At 38.2% G+C, this 22,082-nt stretch overlaps 2 protein-coding genes across 5 annotated transcripts; both read left to right on the top strand.

Annotated features, from left to right (window-relative positions):
* Positions 1-1,079: 1,079 nt before the first annotated feature.
* Positions 1,080-2,316, top strand: LOC137956334 (uncharacterized). Its single transcript, XM_068803790.1, has one exon. It carries the CDS (start codon positions 1,149-1,151, stop codon positions 2,079-2,081), a length of 933 nt encoding a protein of 310 aa, XP_068659891.1. The 5' UTR covers positions 1,080-1,148; the 3' UTR covers positions 2,082-2,316.
* A 2,198-nt stretch (positions 2,317-4,514) lies between these two features.
* LOC137956332 (E3 ubiquitin-protein ligase BRE1-like 2) lies at positions 4,515-22,051 on the top strand. Of its 4 annotated transcripts, none has more exons than XM_068803785.1 (20): positions 4,515-4,758; positions 5,438-5,602; positions 5,720-5,807; positions 8,088-8,318; positions 8,436-8,603; positions 8,724-8,875; positions 8,964-9,047; positions 9,155-9,274; positions 9,362-9,548; positions 9,630-9,790; positions 9,872-9,943; positions 12,671-12,747; positions 15,096-15,290; positions 17,132-17,204; positions 17,288-17,374; positions 17,781-17,918; positions 18,010-18,212; positions 18,465-18,627; positions 19,582-19,714; positions 21,970-22,051. In XM_068803785.1, the coding sequence occupies exons 1-19, from the start codon at positions 4,651-4,653 to the stop codon at positions 19,711-19,713; spliced, it is 2,604 nt and encodes an 867-aa protein (XP_068659886.1). In that variant the 5' UTR covers positions 4,515-4,650; the 3' UTR covers position 19,714; positions 21,970-22,051. The 4 variants fall into 4 exon arrangements, with proteins under 4 accessions (XP_068659886.1, XP_068659885.1, XP_068659887.1 ...); XM_068803784.1 differs by lacking the exon at positions 21,970-22,051 and adding an exon at positions 19,843-19,962; XM_068803786.1 differs by lacking the exon at positions 21,970-22,051 and having other exon boundaries at positions 5,441-5,602; positions 19,582-19,962.
* Positions 22,052-22,082: the final 31 nt, after the last annotated feature.

The following is a 22,082-nucleotide window of genomic DNA, read 5'->3' as shown; positions in this document are numbered from 1 at the left end:
CGAAACTTTTAAGTTACCGAAAATATCCTTATGCTGTCAAATATGTACTTAACTTGTCCCTTTTTTTTTTTTTTTTCCCTGAAAGACTCTAACGTGATAAGAACCACTGCATGAAAACAACCGAACGTCTCCGTGTCTACGAAGATGGCGTGGAAGCTGCAAAACAGGAGCTTTTCTTTGGGTGAGTTTTGCCATTCACGAGAGTATGTTAGGATTAGGTTAAGTATTGTCTTTTTCTCTTCGTCCACAAGCTTAATTGATTGAGAGAATAAGCTTAAAGTTTGAGTTCGACAAGTAACCCATTCTAGGAAGTCTTGTGAAGTATACATGTTGTAAGTTTAGTGAATTATAACTAAATTTTGAAAACCAAGTTCGATAATTAGCTCATGTCTTACAAAGGTGGCGGAGATGGGGAACGAAAACTATTCGAGTTTGGTTTCTCTGACACATTTTCCCTTTTAGTGTAATATTCACTAGTTTCATTGTTAAACGGGACCGACTTCTTAAAGATCATTCATTGAACAAAGAGAACGTGGTATCTAAAAATTTGGTAGAACACATGAAAGAGAAAGTCTCTGTGAAATGATTTATTCACGAAAACTATACCTCATACATGTCTCATTTGATGAACTACAAATTTGTACTTACATATAATATAAGACTCGACCAAGACTCGTTCTGATTGGTTACTCCTTGGATTTTGGTATGAACCCTATGCCACTCTTGGCACCAAATCCAAACCTTGTGGTTGGTGAGTGTGGTGAACTTGTTTGAAGACAAAATAGAAGGTGTCTCACATGGGGACTGGAAAAAGCATTGGGATGCCATAGAAGGGTAAAACTGTAAATTCATAAATTGGTCTATCCTTCACTGCTTCTAGAATGAGGAGGGTTCCCTCCGGCACCTTCATCTGTTTATCCATGGGTCAACCTTCTTCTCCAAGAAACCTCTTTCAAAAATATTAAGTCCACTTCGAAGCCTCTAGACTTCATAGCCTGCCCTCCTTTTTAAGCCGTTTGGAATCTCTCCCCGCCCACAACATCGCCAGCTTCTCGGTCTTCCCCGCCCGTCGCCCTCTCCTCTCTTTCTTTCTCTCGTTCTCTCTCTCTCTCTCTCTCTCTCGGTTACGGACACAGACCCAGAAAAGGATGGGGACGCTTGTAGGGCATGTTGCTCCGGGTTTTGGGTTCCTACTCATCGGGCTGTGGCACCTGTTTAACCACACCAAACTCCATGCTCTCCGTCCCAACTCCTATGTCTCGTCTCCGTGGTTTCCTTCCTCGATTGCGCGTTATCTGGAGTTATATTTGATCATGATAGGGAGCTTGATCTCGATTTCTATGGAATTGTTTATTGGGCCGGAGAAGCACCAGCCTTTCGATCCTGACGGGACTATTCCCCCCAACCATCTCCACAACTTCGAGCACTCCTCCATTTCCTTCTCGTTCTTGACATACGCCGCATTGGCGATTGTGTTCGATCGTCTCCGGCCGCGGGCGCACGAGGAGCTCACGCAATTGTTGGCGGCGCTGGCGTTCGGTCAGCAGCTTCTCCTCTTTCACCTCCACTCGGCTGACCACATGGGTGTTGAGGGACAGTACCATTTACTCCTCCAGCTCGTGGTTCTCGTCTCTGTGGTAACGACTCTGATGGGAATCCGCCTCCAGAAGAGCTTCCTCACCAGCTTCGTCAGGTCTGTGAGCATTATCTTCCAGGGCGTCTGGCTTATCGTCATGGGTTATATGCTCTGGACGCCTTCACTGATTCCCAAAGGGTGTCGATTGAACTTGGAAGAGGGGCACCAGGTGGTGCGCTGCGAGGGCGAGGTGGCTCTCGGCAGGGCGAAATCGCTCGTCAACCTTCAGTTCAGTTGGTTCATGGGCGGAATAGCAATCTTGGCCATAGCTTTTTTCCTGGTTATGGTGAATCTATACGGCGAAGCTACGGAATACAGCAGCATAGACAAGGTAGAGAAAGAGGAAGAAGACGATGACGTAGAGTCGCAGACAAAGCAGCGTGAAGAAACAAAGAGTTTCCTCCAAATGGGGAAGGTGTTGACATCCAGAGACATGGAAAGGTGAAAGATTTGCAAATCAGAAAAGATTACGTGTGAGTAGTAACTTTGCTTCGGTGGAAATTCAGTTTAATTAGGTTCCCTCCCTTTCTGATCTTTTGATTCTCCTGTTCCATTTCTTTTCCCGTTTAATTTCCATCCATCCAAAGTGAAGGAAGAAGAAGTGTCTGGTACTGGTAATTGTTGTCGTCTCCTTGGCGTCTCCGATGTTATTGATTGTGGTTTGGATCTGGATGTATAGAAAGTCCCAAGCTGTAAATATTACAGATTAATTCTATTGGTGCTTCTCAATTTTTTATACTTGTTTCCTCCATTAATGCTTCTGTTTGTTTAAACTTAAAAGCTTCCTCTGTTCTGTTGGTTACAACAGTACATTGAAGCCGACGGCTTTGAATTCGATCGTTGGTGTTCTGGGACGATTGATTGAGATTTATATAACCGCGACAGAAAAAAAACTAAAATATTGGTGAAGAGGGCTCGTGTTAAAGTTATCACGTCCATGGCAAATATATTCTTTAAAGTCGGGTGTGATATTTGAAATTAAAACTAGATATTAAAATGACTAATCTCAATTTTTTCCACATCGATCCCAATGATTACCGGCAATAAAAGATATTTTTTAATGATTAGATAACTTTTTTGTGATATTAACCTATATGGAATTATTTTTATTAACATAAACATTTTTTTTTTAATTTACGAGGTGACTTGTACGTGATAAGTGACTCGCCCCGTCAACCTAGTTTAGTTCGAGTGGTAGAAAGTCTGTTTGGAACCCATAGAAAATAAAAAAAATATGAATTTGATCATTATTATTTCCAAAAATAATTAATAAAAAATATTAATTATTATCTTATTTTCAGTAATGATTTTTTAGAATAATAATGGTTAAATTCTTTTTTTTTCTTATTTTTCATGGGTTCAAAACAAACCCTTAGTTTATAAAAGTAACTCAACGTGACTCGGAAGACTTGACCCAAATTTTTTTACGATATTAATTTTAAAAGGAGTTTATGTCAGATAGCCATGGTTAAATTTAAAAGGTGTTTACCAATATAAAAAGCATAAACATGACCTAATTTTTTTTTAGAAAAAAGCAGGCATAAGGCCATGCAGCAATCAATCTATTTTATCTATCTGTAATTAACACGACAATAAAAGTAATCTCACTCATGTGAACGAACCTATATTAAAGACTGAACAAAATGATCAAGCAGTTGGGCCATTTAAAAGTGCATTCATTAAGAAACCCTTTTAAATGAAAGGCTACCAAACACCTTGGACCGGTTGGGTTTGATGAAGACAGTTTGGGACTAGAGGATTAAAATTGTCCCCATAAAGATATAAACTATTAGCAAAGTGGGTTTTAAAGAAATGATGCTTATTCAATCAACCAAATCATGAGAGATTGTAGCATGAAAATAAAATGTTCATTATCACTTTAATCTCTTTGATTAGTGCATATTCAATCAACCAAATCATGATGTTTGGTCATGTTGTGAAGCTCTATTGAGGCAATCCCACATGAAGGGGTGGAGACTAGGGTAGGCATTTGGTACCACATTTTGTGTTGAATGTTGAAATTTTTTAAAATAATTGTCACGTTTTTTTTTTCTGACTAGTTAAATTAAGTTTGGTCGATGAGTCGACTAACCTGACCTAACCAACTCACTTATCGTATATGGGGTAGGCATCGAGGGGATCGGGTAACCCTTTCCCTCGCTTTTTGGCATCCACACTCACCACCATAGAGGGTGGTTACTTTCATTTTCTTAACATGTTGTCCAAAGCATATTAAAATTATAAACGGTCGAATTATCTACTTCTTTTTAATAATTTCTTTTTATCAAACTGGGGCCAAATATAATTTGGTAGATACTAGGCTTGATACCAATGTGGCATATAGGTTATAATAAGTGAAAACTGAAGAGAAGTGCAAGGCACTAAGATTTGCCAATATTTTTTCATGGTTAGACTTGACTTACCTATCCATGGACACATTAATAATTCATTAAATTATATCCCTCTACCATGGGGATCATATTTTAAATTATTATTTTTTTCATCCAAGTTACAAAGAAATGTGACCCCCATGGTTTGGGCCATATCTTATCCATTTCCACAACCGTCATTTAATTAATCATGATAATTAAATTAAAATTAATAAAATATGGAAGTCAGACAGGAGAAGGTCCAATTCAACATGGTTTAAGCTAGTTGGTTCAATTTTGGTGTAATAATATTACTCTAGGGGTAAGATACCCTGGTTTCATAATTAGTGTTAAGCCTAAAATGGGCTAAGATATGGGTTAATTCTGGGCTCCGCAGCCCAATTTAAAAAATGACGGCAGGCCCACGTCTTACGCCCCTGGCTGCGTTGTCTACATTTTTCTTCCTTCGCCGGCGCTAATTGTAACACACTCACACGAGCGAGCATGCGGAGAGGGCTTCGACCGAGCATCTCTCTTACACAGAGAAGCAGAAACCAAGAAATCTGAATTCGAGCTATGCTCAAGTAGACTAGGGTTTGGCAGAGGTCCATATCTGCCATTGATGGTGGCCTTGGCGGCGAAGGCATGATGGGTAACGCAGACGAAGACGAACCCGAAAAGAAGAAGCGTCATTTCAACTCAGTTTCGTCTGCCATGGCTAAGAGTTCCCTGTCTTCACCGGAGAACAAAACTGTAAGAAGCTCCGCAATTTTTTTTTTTTTTAAATTCTGTTGATCATTGTGATGTATGAACTGTTTCGGGAATTTGGGAAGGTACCGACTATGGTGAATTTCTTAGTCCAGCTTAGTTCATTCATATGGTTTTGGTACGTTGCACATTTGTCGAATATCGATGTCTTCTATTGAGGTGGTTCAGGCTTACATGGTTATTATTTTAAACTGGAACCTGGAGACCATTGGCCATTTGAACTAACCCTTTCTGCATACGGTTGCTCTTCGAGAAACCATTATGAGCTCTACTCTCTCTGTTAATCGAATAAACTAAAGGGAAATAGAATTTGCTTCATCGATATTATTAGTTGATGTGAAGAGGGTTTCTTGTATTCTGTTGCAACACTTGTTTATGATATGGAAACAGTATACCGATATGATTTGTTCCTTGAGATGGAGAATCTGATACTAGTGTCGGTTTCCTGATTGATTCCAAAACTGACGATGGCTGGAGAATTAGGGATATTTAGAAAGCCGTCCATGTGTGTGTATGTATGTGTATATATATATATATACACACACACACACACACACTTGTATTTTATTTGCTGGATTTCATTTTGCTTAAATCATTCTTGAAGTGTTGTCTTTTACCACTGGTCCTGCAAACCATGTCTTAAGGTGTTTTGAATTTCTATTAGCAGGTTGATGCAGCTATTCTCCAGCTTCAGAATCAAAAGCTTGTGCAGCAGTTAGATGTGCAAAAAAATGAAATACACACCTTGGAGGGGAAGTTCAAAGAACTGAAAGGCAAACAAATATCTTATGATGAGACCTTGATCACAGTGAACCGTCTCTGGAATCAGGTCAGTCCTTTGCTTATTTATCTTTATAGTGATTCCAATTAACTTTACTCTATTTTTTATGGTCAAATTTCCTGATCTAGTTTTGGCTTTTGGTTTCATTCCTTCATGATATTGTAGTTGGTCGATGATTTGATCCTCCTTGGTGTACGAGCTGGTGGTTATGAAAGAGGGTTGGAAGCTTTGAATCATGTAGATTTCTCCAGAGGTTTTTTTTCAGAACTATACCACTTAGGCTATTCTTTTTCATTCATTATTTGGTATTGATAATGAATATGATACATTGTCAAATAAAAAAAGGAAAATAATACCCAAAAAGGGTAGTGTAGCATTCGGTAAGTAGAATCTTATGAAAACAGTGTTAGGGATTGTGTTGATGAAAAAAAATTTAGTGTTAGTTGATAGCAAGTAGTGTCAAAAAAAGTTTGTCTTTGTGTGTTCATCTTGATAGCAAGTAGTGTAAAAAAATGTGTGTTTGCATGTTATTGTTGATGTCAAAAGTGTACAGAAAATTTTATGTGTGGTGACTGGTCAGGGAAAAAAAACCTTTTTTTTTTTTAGATTAGCAAAGTTAAATTGGCGATATTTTTTTCTCTTTTTATACTAAAGCCTAAACAACTGGCTCCTAATTCCAGAGACAGTTTTAGCTTGCCAAGTAAGTCACTAAAAGTCTATCTAGATGCAATACCCTTTTTATACACAATTTGAAAAGTGTTAAGATGGAGATGAAAGAACAATTCCACCTTTTTTGGAATTGTAATGATCAAATGGGATAGAAAAGACCAAAAAGTGTAGCCTTCAGAGTTACAAATGATACCACTCCTTTGGGTGGCTAGGCGTACCTCTGGATCTACAATTGAAATTGAGCTTGAGTGAACCAATCTGGTGGAAGGGTGGTAGCCTTGGGAAACAGAGCCCGGGAGATGCGCTTTCTCAAGACATTTACTACCCGGGATAGAATATGATGGGCAGTTTTCTGATTGATGCTTCCAACTGTTGTACTAAACCTATAAAAAATCTCCTATTTCTCTATTTTCCAATACACCAATAAATTGTTGCCACATTTGGTAGCCAGAGCTTCATTCTCATGGTGCCAGCTATGAATATTACCTTTTCTCTGAAAATTGGGTAAAGTTAGGGGGAGATGAAATTGGTGACCAAAGTTGCTCAATGAAGCAGCCCAAATTTTGTACGTCATGGGACAATGGAGAAATTTGTCCAAATTTTCACCTCCCATACTTTTCATTTGCCTTCTAATTACTTGTCAAAATACTCCTTAAGGTTCTTTTAACTTCCTTTTTTAGTTGCATATTCTTGGAATAAAATTTTGAACTACATTTAAGCTGAAAAAGGCTTGCTGATATTTTGAAATTCTACTTAATGTAATTCTTTTAGTTTCAACTTTTAAAATTTTTTAATTCATGTAAGGCACTCTAAATTCTTCAAATAACTTTGAGAGTCTTTGCTGCTGGTGTCTGCATCAACACAACAATCTTGTTTCCCATTGGTTGTTAAATTCTTTTCACAATTATGCTGGTCAGAAGCAAGCTGGTTGCAAAATCTTAGATGAGTCCTTTTAGAGGTGGAAGTGGCATTACGAAGCAGGTTCAGTTGCAAAGTCAGCACAACGTAGAAACTTAAGGACTGAAATTGGATTGACAGTACCAAGTTGAAAAAAGAATTGCTGTAACATCAAATTAATGAAAGCTATCACCATTCTAAAAAATGAAAGTGGCATAAGCTTGTTGTGGTTTTCCAATGAGGGGGTGACTGTTGAATTTGAAGAGGTGAGAATGAAGTAATGATTGTCAAGAGAGTTGGGTTAATTATAAGATAGCTACCAATTGACAGTTGCTATTTAGGAAAATTCTGAAGACTAAATGCCTGATTTAAAATGCATGACTACTTAAAAGGAAAACCACTTCAGACATGTCAAAGAGACCAGTAGATCAGGTTGAAGAGAGAAGGTTCACCTCTAACCCCCACTCTCTTCAAAAAATAAGTTACTTGTTAATAGAACCAAGTAAAGATATTACAAGAATGAAGGAGTTTACTAGGCCTGTTTTGATTTTTCTGACTAAATACTTGTCATCTTCTTGTTGTGGAGCTGTAGACGCAACAACACACAGCTATACTGAGAGCACTGAAGGTGGCACTGAGGCTGAACAAAAAAATTTTATGCTCCTTTTTGTTTATAAAATATTTTAAGATCTGTTACCTGGGGATCTCAGACATTACGCCGCAAAATTACTTTTTTTTTTGTTGAAATAGCAAAACTACTTTTTTTAAACATAGTGCAAATTTACTTTAAAAAATAGAATGCAAGGGTATTTTTTAGTTAGAACACTTTTGTCTCTTTCAGAAGTAATACTGCATCCAAAAATTCCTGACCATGTGAGTCCTCTGTCGATTCACCATTATATAGTTAATGATGGCAAATAACAACTACCTCGTAACATATTAAGAATTGTTTCTTGTACTTTTCCAGGGTCAGCTGTGCAGTGCCCTCCAGAGGAGACGTTTCTCTGTAGACTTCTCGAGAAGAATCACATTGAGAGAACTGGGGCAAATGCAACCGTTAAGTATGTTGAAGACACCCTTGCGGCACGGCATTCATCCACGATGGATTTGATGAAATATCTTGAAGTAACTATTAGTTCTCAAAGAGCTATATTTGAGAGCTTATCACTCAGTTTATCTGAAAAGCTATCTGGAGAAGGTTGGAAGTTCTGAAGCCAGTTATTATGTAACTTAAATGTACATCAACTTTGTCCTGTCATTTGTGTAGGAAATGGGTTCCATTTACTGATTTGTTTTTCTTAGTGGGTTTCTTCAGATGCCATAATCCAGTTGCGTAAGATTAGTGATATGTTGAAAGAGGAGGCAAAGAATCTGCATAAAGTAATTGACACTCTGCACTTAAAGCACAAAATGTACACTGAGGAGATGCAATTGTATATAGAAAGCAATTCATCAGATCAGTCTGAGATTAAACGTCTTGCAGGTCTCTCTCTCACTCTCTATCTTTCTCTCTTGTGCCTCATGCATTGTGACCCATATGTTTGACCATCTATTGTCTATACTTACGATCCATCTGCCTATTATCTATCTGCTGTATTTTTAGGTGAGCTAGAGGAAAGCATGGCAGAATTGGAGGAAAGTCGACGAAAGTTGGTTAATTTAACTGTACAGAAGGAGGGGATCTGTGTGCTGGAAAAGACTGCAGACAGGGCATTGGGGTTGCGCAAGCTGAAGGATTCTATTGAGGAGGCAAAGGTCTCTCTCTCTCTCTCTCTCTCTCTCCAGCCATCTAATGGAAATTTTGTTGCATATTGATTGATTTGTCCTGAATTAAATCTTGAAGTTATTGGAAGAAGCTCGTAATTCAGAACTTCAGGAGGCACAGCAGGAGAATCTAGGACTATCGAAACAGTTGCAATCTCTTCAGGTTGGTCAAGGATCCAATTTGATTACTTGCACTTTCCTTTAAAATTGTAATTATGTGTAATCTTGTAAACTTGTTCTGAATTAGAATGCATCTCGTAATTCTTCTAGAATGAACTTGAGGATGTGAAACATGTGACTTCTTCCAAATCTTACACCTTACTAAGTGATCATCTGCAACATTTGAACTCCGAGCTGGAGAGATACAAAGGATTAACAGATTCATTGCAGGTTCCATGTTTTTCTCTTTCCTTTTTCTTTTCTGTCTTTTAATGCCCTTCCAGTACTTTATTCACAATGGTAATTTTCAACTTTTAGGGTGAGAAGATTTATTTCCTACGAAGGGAGAAGGAATTGAGCTTAAAATCAGAGTCTGCAGATGCTACAAAGAGTTCGCTTACTGAGTCTGAGGCAAAGATACGTGATCTAGAGATCCAACTGCAGAAATGTATGACTGAGAAAAATGATCTTGAGTTTAAAATGGAAGAAGCTGAACAGGATGTAGGTAAAATTGAAATCACTACTTTTGGTATTTGATTGCAGAGTTACTCAGATTTCCCGTTAGTATTATTGTTTTTCATTTCAGGGAGGAAAGACATTAAAGCAGAGTTCCGTGTAATGGCATCTGCTTTGACCAAGGAAATGGAAATGATGGAAATACAACTGAATCGGTGCAAAGAGAGAGCCTTGGAAGCCCTCTCTTTGCGTGATGAAGCTCATTCTCTGAGAGCTGAACTTAGTAAAAAGGTTTTGACTTATCTTTTCATTTGCGTCTGACTGCATAAACCTCCTGTATTTTGCGGACTAATAAACTTTAATTGCTGCTAGATGAATGAACACCTGAGCATCGCAGATGGATGTTCTAAACAAGCTGCTGAGATCAAATCCCTGAAAGCTATGGTATGCCTATAAGTAAAGCATCTATATTTAGCTTTTATTTGTTACATTTTTTTGGGGAGTTGAAGAACTTTTAAAAAAAGCAAGAGAGAGAAAACAACCAAGAGCAAGAAAGCCATTTTTTTTTATTTTTTTTTGGGGGGGGGGGGGGGGGGGGGAGGGGGTTGACAAACAAAAAGAATAATTAAAATATTATAAAACGAACTGCTTAGCTAGCAGCTTTATGAGGAATTTACTTGTTACTGTTGAGTTATGAATATTAGAAACTTCAGATAAAAGAGCAGTTGATGTAATAAATAAAACGAACTGCAGTGAGTTTGTGTAAACACAAATTTCAAGTACTTAATACCAGAAAACACCTTGTAATTCAATTCCAATGTTTAGACAGCTTCTGGATTAGGTCTTTTACCCATCACAAAGGTCTTCAGAGTGACTAGAGAAGTAGAAAAACACAATCTTTCGGGTTCATTGAGTTGAGGAATTGAAACCCATAAAACCGATGAGTAAAAGCTTTTGAAGAAAGTAAATATAAAATCAAAGGTTCAGAACCATTACTACAAAAAATGATCAGAGATGTTCTTGGGTATAAAATGGGTGCCCTCCCTGACCTTGGTCTCCTGCTATTTATCAGAAGGCCAATGAAAGCCCTTTGGATCCCAATCTTTGAGTGTTTAGTGAATTGGCATGGTAATCTCCTCTCACTTGCTGGGCAAGCCACCCTTATTAAATCCACTTTGGTGGCCTTGCCCAACTGCTTTCTCTCCTTTCTCCACTGCCCCTGTCTTGGCGGTAAACGGGATTGAAGCCACCTAGAGGAGATTCCTTTGGTAGGACACCTCTGATTTCTAGTACCACTTGGTCAATTGGGAGGAAGTTTGTAAACCCAAAAGCGTCAGTGGAGTAGGCATAAAAAACATAACGCTTATGACTCCACACTTTTGTCAAAGTGGCTCTGGAAATTTGGAAATGATAAAAGCTGCATGTGAAGAGAAATCATTGTAAGGAAGTACCTCTAGGTAGAGTGTCTCTTGTTCCCCCTTTTGTGCCCCACCTCCAGCTTTTGGAAACAATCTGACAACTTCTTCCCTGGTTTGATAGTGGTTTCTTCATTCACCTCTAACACAAGGACCTCACCTCTTTCTGGCTGGATACATGGGTGGGGGAGTGGAGTCTTCTAGTTGCATTCCACCAATCTTTAGGCTTGCTAGAGGTCAAAGCATATCAGTTGAAAATTCATTCTACAACTCAAACTATGCTCAAATTTGAGATTTGAACTTTAGGGTACCAAGGGCCAATGAAATACTTGAAGCCATGAATCTATTGTCACTCCTAGAAGCGTATGCATAAGAGGTTTGGGAGGGGACATTATGGTCTCGAGGTGTGACGTCTCGGAATCGTACACTGTTACCTCTCAATACTCATTGCTCAGCAGCTATGACCTTAAGCAAAGGGCCCCTGAGGCACTAATCTGGAATATACCAGCTCCCCCTAGTGCCAATCACTTTCTTTGGTGCATAGCTGAAGATAAGAATCCTCACAATGGACCAAATGCATAGAAGGGGAAACAACGTTGAAAACCAAACTTGCAAGCTCTGTGGTGGCCAGCCTAAGACTACGGATCACCTCTTGCTTCACTACCCGGTCTTAGGACAGCTACAAAGCTCCTTCCTCCTCAAGTTTGACCTTCAACCGTGTTTCCCTCCCATCTTAAATCCTTTTTCGACTTAGGGGGTAGTTGGGAAAAACTTCTGGATGATAACCCTTGCTGCAATTGTTTGGAACATATGGAAAAAAAAACCCATCAAACTTTGGAAGGTAAGCAAATGAATGTCAAGAGCATTGTGGAAGCTACAACACTCTCTATCCTGTTTTCGGCAAGGAAACTTCAAAACACGTCCTACTGTGCAGGTCCTTAATTAGAAGAAACAGGAATAGTATCATAAATTCCTTATATTCCATCATTCCTACCTTAGTTGCTTGATTTTCTTCACAAAGGGGGTGGCAAAAGCTCAACTTTGATGTCAACTCATGGGGCAACCTGGGTCCGGCTGGAGGGGGTGGCATGGTTCAAGACTCAGCAAATGAAATCCTTTTTATCCATTTTGCTCCCTTTGGTCATGATGATGCAACCAGAGCTCTAGTCTAAGCCCACCCATTATTTACGGGAAGATTCTTGAGCCCTCTCTGCAGTCGTCATTAGTTGGGCAAGCAGGAAAAAAGACCTTTTCAGTCACTTCCTAGTAATTTTGTATGAAATTGAAGACCTTCGTACAAATTTGAATGTTGCTTGGCAGCATACTCTTAGAAGTGACAGTTTAGCCAACTTTTTAGCCAGGGAAGGGGTCCCCGGCAGCTGTGGGAACTTCTTTTCCCCTTTGACCACTTTTAGCCTTTTGTTTTTGTATAGTTCCTGTCCACCTCTTGTACTCCTTGCTCCACCTGGAGTTTCTTCAAAGGATTCCTTTTCTCGCCTCTGTAAAAAAAAGTTACTACAAAAAATGAAAACTCTCATGCAGATCCTCTTGCTAGTGAGGGTGTGGAAAGGAAGTTTCTTGTTATTAGGGATACCTGGTCTCAAAAGAGCCTCTTGTATTCTTTTATTTCCTTGTCTCAATTATTTATTCTTCTCCTTTTATCTTGCTTTCTCTTTAATAAAATTTTCTCACATTCTCCAAAATATTTATTTTACTATTCATTTTCGCAATTAGTTTATTATCGTTGTTATTCCAGATTGAGAAGTTACAAAAGGAGAAACAGGAGCTGCAGATCTTCTTGGATATGTATGGCCAGCAATGCTTTGACAATAGGTATAAATTTGTTTTATCTGTATAATGATGCAATCTTGAAGTTCAAGTTGATTATCTGAAACTGAATGTTATTTTTCTTCCCTTCTTGTGGATTTTTTCATATAAACCTTCCTGCATAGAGTAGCCAGCAATATTCATTCATTCACATCTGATTTTTTCTAGCAGTTTTAATTTCTGTTTTTATGTTCTCAATTTGGAATGCGAAGTAAAGAAAAAAACATTTGAAAAAAATAATGCCGAGTAAAAAACAATTTGGTCACAATTGGACCACAAAATAAGTTCTTAACTGTCTTAACTGTTATAGGTGCCTTTGGAAGTGGAGGAACTTTCAAGATTAGTGAGGATGTCTCACTATGTTATTCTGGACACTTGGATCATTAGATAAACTCAAGCAGAGGTTGTGTCTATGGTAACCGTTTTAAGATTATGTAAAGGCATTTTAAAAAAAAAAAAAAGGTCATGTGAAGGCTTTCTCTTCCCCACCATTGGTGGAAGGAAATTCTTACTATGTGAATTCGTGTGTTTGATCCCGTCACTTGGGGCTACCGAGGTTAGCCTGCAGCTTTGAAGAAAGTTTTGATTCATTGGAGATAATTCCTATTAGTCCTGTAATCCATGATCTGCTACCTCAGTGGCAGATACTCCAACTAATGAAGCAGTAAAACTGGAAAAGAATTCTGCTGTACTTCTAAGATGGTGGTGGTTAACATCTTTTTATGATACTTTAAATTTGTTCTATTTTTTAGGTGTTTGCCTAAATCGTTATGAAATGAATCTCATTCTGGAAAACTAGTACATAAAAGAGTACGAGGGACCACAAATAAGAAAAAAGAGTAAAAAATGATAACAAACACATCCAATGAACTTAGTGCTGATTCAGAGGAAAACAACTATCATCTTAGTTGTCCAATTTTGAACAAAAACAAGATATTGTGGAGATACTCCAACCCAAAGCCAACCAGTTGGCTAGGTTATTAGTTTTGTCAGGAGTGTTCATCTGCGAGATTGAAATGCCTGGTTAGAAATCCAAAAATCTCATCAAAATATTTATGTATCTCCAAGGAGGTGGTTGAAGATCAGTGAACCAGCTGATAGCTACCATTAAGTCACTCTCCATCATCAGCAAATAGGAATGATTTTTTTTTTTTTTTTTTTTTTTTTTTGAGGGGGGGACAAGACCATAGAAATTTTCTCACCTCAGACCTTGAAGGAGTGTCTACATGTCTGCCTTCTAGAGTGAATTTATCCAAAAGGAAAAGAATATTCAATTTTGATTATTCTAGCACTATAACTAAACACCTCGCCACCAGTAGGACTTTTATTACTTCAGTAACTTCCATGAAAATTAAGGTTGTGATATCCTTGGAGGAGGAGACTGGGGGTAAGATTTCTTCTTAGTAGTCACATGATGCTAAAATCCTCTAAACATCCAGCTATATAAGGTACTGACTACAGAGTGTTCAGTTTGATATTTTTTATGATTCCTCCTTTGGAAGACATTTTACAATTTCTCTCATTCCAGAAATGGCCAGGCTAACTAATGAATTGACTAAAAAAGATAGGAGTGGAAGCTGGTGAATAGTTTGCTACCCCAGTTTTTTTCAAAATTTCTCCCTAAATTCTAAATAAAAAATAAAAATTATCTGCTCTCTTTTGTTTAATTTCTCAGTTGATAAAATTCCTCTTTACCACTTGCGATAGAAAGTGACTGATATTAGGAGGTGCTAGAATTACCCAAAGGAGATAGCATGAAAACCTGCTAGAGTTATCCTTAATAAGGAACGCATAAAAAGAAGAAAACTGATGGTCACCTGATCCCTTAAGATAGTGGTTTTCCATCATCAAGAGGAGATCTTTAACATACAAAGATCAAGTGCCAACATTTTTTATTGCTAGAATTGGTGTAAGAATCAAGAACAGATGTTTGAGGATCACATTAATGTCTCAAACTGCAGGAAATGTAGCTGCCCAGCTAGCATAAGCCCCTAAAACAGTTGTGCTTCTTGTAGATTCTCTCTGTGATATCCAGTGTGTGTGTAAGAAAAAAATTTCTTGACTAAATTTCTTTTTTTTGGGTGATGAATTCCTATAAGATTCTTTTTCTTCAGTAATACATTCACACTTACTTCTCAAAAAAAAAAAAAAATTCCTATAAGATTTGTAATTTTTTTCCTTGCTGGTGTATTCTAGTTTTTTGTTCAGTCTTTATAATCAAGTACCTAACTTTCATTTTAAAAAAATATACCTATTTTCGTGGGACTTATTATCTGTGTATTTTTTTATTTCAGTTGGACATAGATTTGCTTCTTAAATGCTGTTGTCTTTCTATTGATTCATGATCTTTTTAGGGATATGATGGAAATCAAAGAATCAGAACGTAGAGCTTTAGCCCAAGCTGAGGTCTTGACATCTGCACTTAACGAACACAGTCTAGAGTTGCGTGTTAAAGCTGCCACAGAGGCAGAAGCAGCTTGCCAGGAAAGACTTTCTGCTGCTGAAGCTGAAATTGCTGATTTAAGGGCAAAGTTGGATGCTTGCGAGAGGTTTTGGTGTCTATTTCTTTTTGAAATGCATACTCTTTTTTAATACTTATTTCTTTTCATTTTTTGGAAATGGTGATTTACTTTTATTACTAGAAAGAATAGAAATGCATAAGGGAAGGTTATGTTCCATCCCGAAGTCTACATTGGCCAGAATTCCCAATAGCTAGAGTTGTAAGGTTACCTCTTCTTAGGCTAGTTGATCAGATAGATCCATTATCAGTGTCTTTCCAATCTATCTACCATTGGAACTGATAGCTGAAATTTTTTCAAATCAGTAGCCTGGCTTGCAAGGAGGATCTGATTTCTTAGCCATCTGTGAGATTATATTGGCTGAATATCCTTCATTCACTATAGGGTATCTGAATCTTTGTGTAAATAGTTTTACACCCAAAGGGAGATCAGGATTCTGCTTCAGTTTGTGTCACACTCCTCTGCTGGGCCAGAGACAAGCAAGAGGACAGCACCATTCTGGACTCTGATGGTCCCACCAATGCCTGCAGGATCTGGGCTGCTGACTGAGGAGCTATCAAAATTTAATTTTGCCTGCCATCTGATGGAGGCTACCTTGGAGTGCTGGTAGGGGAGTTATGATCTGTGAATTGGATGACAGTTTTCCCATGCCTTCAAACGATGTAAGTGGGAAAAGGGGGCATTTTCTGAAGTATACTGGCCCAGAGAAGGATGAAATGAGAGTTTATTCTGTAACATATCCCAGTGAACTAGCTGAATATTGAAGATTCTTCCGTCTCTCAAGCCAATGATTACAAGGACTGCTGCCATAGCTACCATCCATAGATTTTTCCGATACCTGGGAAGAGAACAAGTGTGACATTGTCTTGTAAACTCGAGAAGGTGCAAATGAGAATATCAAACATGCTGAGAATTGCTCCCCATACTGAAGAGCTGAAGGCACAGTGAAGAAGAACATGATTGGGTGTTTCCACTTTCCATCAATCTCTGCAGAGTTTATGTTAGCTATTAAGGATTGGCTGACCCCTTCTGCTCAGTTCATCAGAGGTAAGGGCCTTTCCATGAGCAGTTCATATATAGTGGAAGGCATTCTAGGTCCCAATCCTAGCATAACTTGCCTCTATTGTGACATCTGGTGGAGAGAAATATTTGATGAGCTTGTAATATGATGCTACTGACAATGGGCCGGAGGTTGTGGAGCTCCAGATTCGCATATCATCTCCCTGATTGCTGATGAAGGAGCTCATAAGAAGTAGCTAGAGGTCCTGTTATGTACATACTTTGCCATCCTTCAAATTCCTCCTGAAGTTGAAATTCTATCTGGCACCCTTCTTGAACTTTTTACTGAGACTTCTGGATTCCTGGCTAGCCTGTGGGAAGTTGGAAAAGGAGTTTTCCCAATCCACAGATCTGACCTGAAACTAACCAGGGAACTCTTTCTCAGATGATACCTGAGTTTATTTTGGAAAGCTGTCCAGTTCTTGATTATTGCTTTCATATGTGAGAAGCTCCCTAGGGGGGACATTCAAAGGTTGCCAACTGACTCAAGGGAGACAATATTTCATACGGACTACCCTTCATCATGGTGCTTGCTTTTTTTAGGCAGCTCTCCATGTCCATTTTGCTAAGAGTACTTGATTTATGGGTTTTAGTTTCCAACATGATGGTTTCTGCTATTTCAACTATAACAAATAGATCTATGAAGACCTAGTTCAGAAAAAATAAAAAATAAATCTTGGTTAATCTGTTTGCATCTAGCAACTTAATTCTATGCTACTTGCTTAGCTGGTGTTAATCTTAGTTCAGGTAATCCCTTCAGAAGGCTGGGTACCATCCGTAATTTCCTTTTTCTTTTGGCATTTGCATTGCAGGAATGTGATGGAACTGACTGAAGCCATTAAAATAAAAGATGAAGAAGCAGAAACTTATATTACCGAGATTGAGGTCTACTTGATCCTTCAGTCCTTTTATATAGTCAATGTGCTCCATGATCGGTTATGTAAACATTTTTTCGTTTGTCCTGACAGACAATTGGTCAAGCATATGAAGATATGCAGACCCAGAACCAGCATTTACTGCAGCAAGTCACGGAAAGGGATGATTACAACATTAAGGTCTGTCAGAAGTTTGGTTCTATTGTCATAAAAAATAAAATTAGTTTGGCTTCTTTAACCTATGCCAGACTTTTCTATAGGTTTGCAGTTGAAACTGTTTTTCAATGACCTTTACCATTCTTCTTTATATCCTCTTTTGGTTTACTTGTAATTCGGTCCGAAACAATCAAAGAGGTACTGAATATTCAAACAAGTGGAACCCGCTCAATTACTATTTTTGTCTCTTTTCCATGGATACTAAGAGAAGCAGCAATTTTGGGTAAAAAGCAAAAGTATTCGGCAATAGTATGTCATTTTGCTTAAGAATAGAGCAAAAATAGGACCTGGATTGGTTTTCTGTGGCAAGCTTTCATCTGATTTGCTGAGTTAACTTGGCCTAGTTAATGACTTGTGGAACACATTGCAGCTGGTCTCAGAAAGTGTTAAGGCAAAACAAGCCCAGAGTAGTCTCTTCTCTGAGAAAGAGGCTCTTAGCAAGCAACTGCAGCAAGTTAATTCGTCTTTAGATTTCTTCAAACTAAAGGTTGCCCGTGGTGAAGAGCAGGTGATTCCTTACACCAACATTCATGTAACATTCTGGTAACCAATTTGATGCTTTTCTTTCTTTTGATAGTGATGACTTCATTTATTTACAGATGAAGGCATTATTCACTCAAGCTGGAAAAACTTCCATGGAAAACAGAAAGGTTGCGATGAATGTGGAGGCTGCAAAGTTGGAGTTGGCAGAAGCCGAGAAAGAGTTGAAGTGGCTCAAATATGCAGTTGACTCTTGTGAAAAAGAATATGAGCAGAACCAGCGGAAGATACATGATCTCCAAAAGGACTTGGAGATTGAGAGGTGCAATGTCTCTTAATTGTTTGACTGTTAGTTGAATTTATTTTTGACTAAATGCTTTTGCCTCAAGATTCCCTATCCTTCATTTGGTTGACTCTTACATACTGACATCTTTTGGATCTCTTCCCATGCCTAAGTATGTTTAAGTTGTGACTTTTCATTGTTTCGGCTTGTTTATGACTTTACTGTTGTCATTTCTGCCTGTTTCCTTTTGATTCTCTTTGCGGAGTTTCTGATCATATAATGATGAATCAGATGTGAGAAAAAAAAGCTAGATGAGGAGCTGGAGGAATTGAACAGTCAAGTTGCTGAGATGAGTCCTGAGAGAAGGGAGGCTGTGATACAAAAGCTCCAGGATGAGATCAAGGAGTGTAAAGCTATTCTCAAGTGTGGTGTGTGTTTTGACCGACCAAAAGAGGTAGCTATTCTTGAGTTTGTATGTTTTAACAGACACTGATTTATTTTGAATTGCTTATTCTGTGATAAATTAGGTTCAAAGGTTACAAATTGTTATTTTCAGCAAGGAATTGAAATTAGATGCTTTACCCATCCTAGACTGGCAATTGGGCCATGTGTACTATCTGGTATGATATAGATTCAGGTCTTTTCGCCGAGTGAAGCCCCCTTTCCCTTTGTCTCTTCAGGTTTTTGGGCCTAGTGAAGTCCCTTTTCCCTTAGTCTCATATCACCTTTTCTCATTTGACTTCAGCAATATGTAATACTTGTCATGGAGATCCTATTTTAACTAATTCCTTGTGACAATTTTCCTCCGGTACTTATGTAGACTAAATTGAATAGTAACTACTCTTTGGACCTTCAGATTAAAGAAAAACTAAAATACGTTAGATCTCTTGCTTTGCATTAGTAGTTATCATGGAGAACTGTGGTCCATATTCTGATTTTAAGAAAATAGAATATCAAATTTTCGGGTTGGTACAAATAGACATTATACTTTTTGGTAATGAGTGCCTTAGCTGATTCCAGAAGATCTATTTTCTACTATGAGGTGTAATAATATTTGCCATAATAGTCTATACTGGCCATAACCGAAGGTAAATCGATTCAATATGCTGGATGCAGCAGCCGGTATCATTGATAAGCAAACCGTGCTCTTTGACTGCTGGAATGAGCAATCCATGACTATTTGCTTCAACCTAGTCAGCTGAATGAATTAATTAGATGTAGTTTGTGCATTGGCCTTTTCCCATGACAAAGAGAAGATTGTCTAGTTCTGGTTGTACAGCTCAGGATCTCAATTTTGGTCCAGTAGTCTCATGTGAAGTCAAGTAGCATATTTGAGTTGAAACATAAAAGGTGTTACTGGAAGTGCTGTTTCTGATCATGACTTTTTAACTTTCCATCAATTTTGCAGGTTGTGATAACAAAGTGCTACCATCTTTTCTGCAATCCATGTATACAGAGGAATTTGGAGATTCGCCATCGTAAGTGCCCTGGTTGTGGCACCCCATTTGGGCAAAGTGATGTTAAACCAGTAAATATATGAAGTGAGTCTTGTCAATTTTCTGCTTGCTAGTTGATGTAGAATACCTTTTCTTGTTTCTGTACAGTTTTTTTGAGTGAACTATTTCCTGGTTTATTTTTCTTGTACATATCCGTCTTCCTGCCTCTCCAGGATTTGCACATTAAAGAATACGGTAGTTGTTGTCAAAATGAAGAGGCGAGAAGGATGTTGATATAAGAAAGAAAAGAAGCTAAAGAGATTGCATATATCCAGCAGATTTCTTCAGGTCCATTTGAGTAGTTTTAAAGGAGGCACAATTTCAATGAATCGTATGGGCTTTCGGTTAAATATTTATTGAAAATTCGACTAGACCAAAAGGCATGGATCACCTCTCGTGTCAATTTGGTCCTGTAATGCTATCTTGGAATTCTGTCCAAGGATGATGAAGAAGCTCCCCACCTGCTCCTACTATCCTTCCCCAAGAACGTAATAATTTATGCAGCTTAGAACAATTTTATACATTTCCAAGATTCTTGGAATATCTATTTTTCCTTTATTTTTATTTTTATTTTTGTTTAAAGGTTTACAAAATACATTACATTAATTATTCAAATATTCAATTATTGGATTTTCAACAAATGGAAAGTGAATTCCTTTAGAACCGATGAACTTAGAGAGTAGGCAATGGCCTCCACTGGTTCGTTGGCTTCCGGTAGGACCCGAGAAGGAGTTTGGTTCAAGGGGTGCTGACCGGGTTGATGGGCTGGGTATTAGTTTAGGGCCGGGTTGGCTTTTCCTCTTTCAGTAGGCAGTATTCACTAGGCTTCGACTCTGCGCTGAGTTCACTCGGTTCCAAGTTGCCTACCGTGTGCTTCTCGCACTACAGCTGTTGCGGTGCCGTCACTGCCGAACACCTTTCATGAAAGAGCAATCACTGCAGCCGCGATTGAGAAACTTCTCATTGCTTATCTCTTATAAAAGGTGGGCTTTCATTTCTTCCTCGTTTTCTTTAACCTTCTTTCTGTTTGTTTGTAGGACGTTTAGGGATTTAGAAGTGAGTTCGACTTTGATGTCTTTTGACGCTGTAATTGTTGCTTCGGGGAGGGCTGGATTGAAATAGATGATAATGCGCAATGCTTGCTCAGGCTGATATCCGGAAGCAAAAAAAAAAAAAAAAAAATGTTCTTTTGTTGTTTTGAGAAAATTCTGGATATTCCAAACCTACAATTTTTTCGATGTTTGTTTTCGTATGTTCTCCTTGCCTTGGCGTTTGGATGTGTTGGAAGGGCTCTTCTTATGTGTATCAGAACTAAAGGTGAGCCAGCTCTTGGAAAAGATACCATTTTTTAACTAAGACATGGGAGCTTCACTATTCTAGCTGTTAATGCTAAACATAGATTTGCAAGTTGAAAATTTTATTTCAGGTGTATCTGAACAGTAAGAATCTGGGAGACCTAACTCTGTAAAGTCACAGTGGAAAGTGGATATCCTGTGTTTGAGCTTGAGGGCATTACCAACTTGTTGCATTAGAGAAACCCAGTCAGATGCCTGTCTGTGTGCAATGAGTTCTAGTTTCAGTTTAACTATCCAGTTTTTTTTTTTCCAATTTATTTATTTTAAGTGAGTGGGACTTCCTTGTTTGAAGATATCTAGGGTCAGAGGTAATCAAACCTTTATGAAACTTTTAGTACTTGATTGGTTCATCATTAACTCATTCAAATGAATCTGATTTGGTCATACACAGTTGATGAGGAATTTAAATATTAGCTTAAGTTAATCAAAAAAATTTTGTGGAGTTAGTTTTATCTGGGTTTGAGTTGTTTAAGTGTTTTTGATAAGAGAGAAAGATAAACTACGGTTGGTTCTCTTTTCTGTGTGGGTCTTTGGGGTGAAATAAACCAAATGGAAAACTGCCACAGCCTTTTCTAGTGACCCCCCAGAAAACAAGCCATCAAACTGCTGCTATTTACCCACAAGACTCTGGTGGAATGCTGCTCTAGTTTTCAAGCTTTTGAAACAGCTGTTGGAAGAAAAACAAAATATTTAGAAGCTGTTGTATTGGTTCTGAATCCGTATGAGATAACCTTTCTTCTGCTACTTCTTATAAAGTATATAAGCTATTGAAATGAAGGGAATGAAAAAGAAAAAAAAATCCCAAGTGTGTGCATGTTTTCAACCATGCTCATCATTAATTTCAAAAGCATCAATCACACTGACATGTTTGGCTGCCTGTGCTCCTCCCAACCGTGGCCAGGTCCCTGACTTATTTCTTCTGTTGTGTGGATCTCACTTTTGCAGGACTGCTATCTTAATTTTGGCAACTCCTTATTGACATCTTTTCAGTAGCTGGTTTTCTCTGAAGAATTCAATTCTCTTCAAGCAACTGTTTCTAAAGTTCTTGATGAAAGTCT

The sequence above is a fragment of the Aristolochia californica genome, unplaced genomic scaffold, assembly GCF_029961685.1.
Source record: "Aristolochia californica isolate CCGP_79_NKW_82.1479 unplaced genomic scaffold, dmAriCali1.0.hap1 SCAF_2, whole genome shotgun sequence".
Lineage (NCBI taxonomy): Eukaryota > Viridiplantae > Streptophyta > Magnoliopsida > Piperales > Aristolochiaceae > Aristolochia > Aristolochia californica.
This window is presented reverse-complemented; position numbering and strand designations above follow the sequence as displayed.

Coding starts and splice junctions, on each gene's coding strand:
- LOC137956334 (XM_068803790.1), top strand. CDS start 1,149: ATGGGGACGCTTGTAGGGCATGTTGCTCCGGGTTTTGGGTTCCTACTC.
- LOC137956332 (XM_068803785.1), top strand. CDS start 4,651: ATGATGGGTAACGCAGACGAAGACGAACCCGAAAAGAAGAAGCGTCAT. Junction 9,549..9,629: donor AGAAGCTGAACAGGATGTAG/GTAAAATTGAAA, acceptor TTTTCATTTCAG/GGAGGAAAGACATTAAAGCA. Junction 9,791..9,871: donor GAGCTGAACTTAGTAAAAAG/GTTTTGACTTAT, acceptor AATTGCTGCTAG/ATGAATGAACACCTGAGCAT.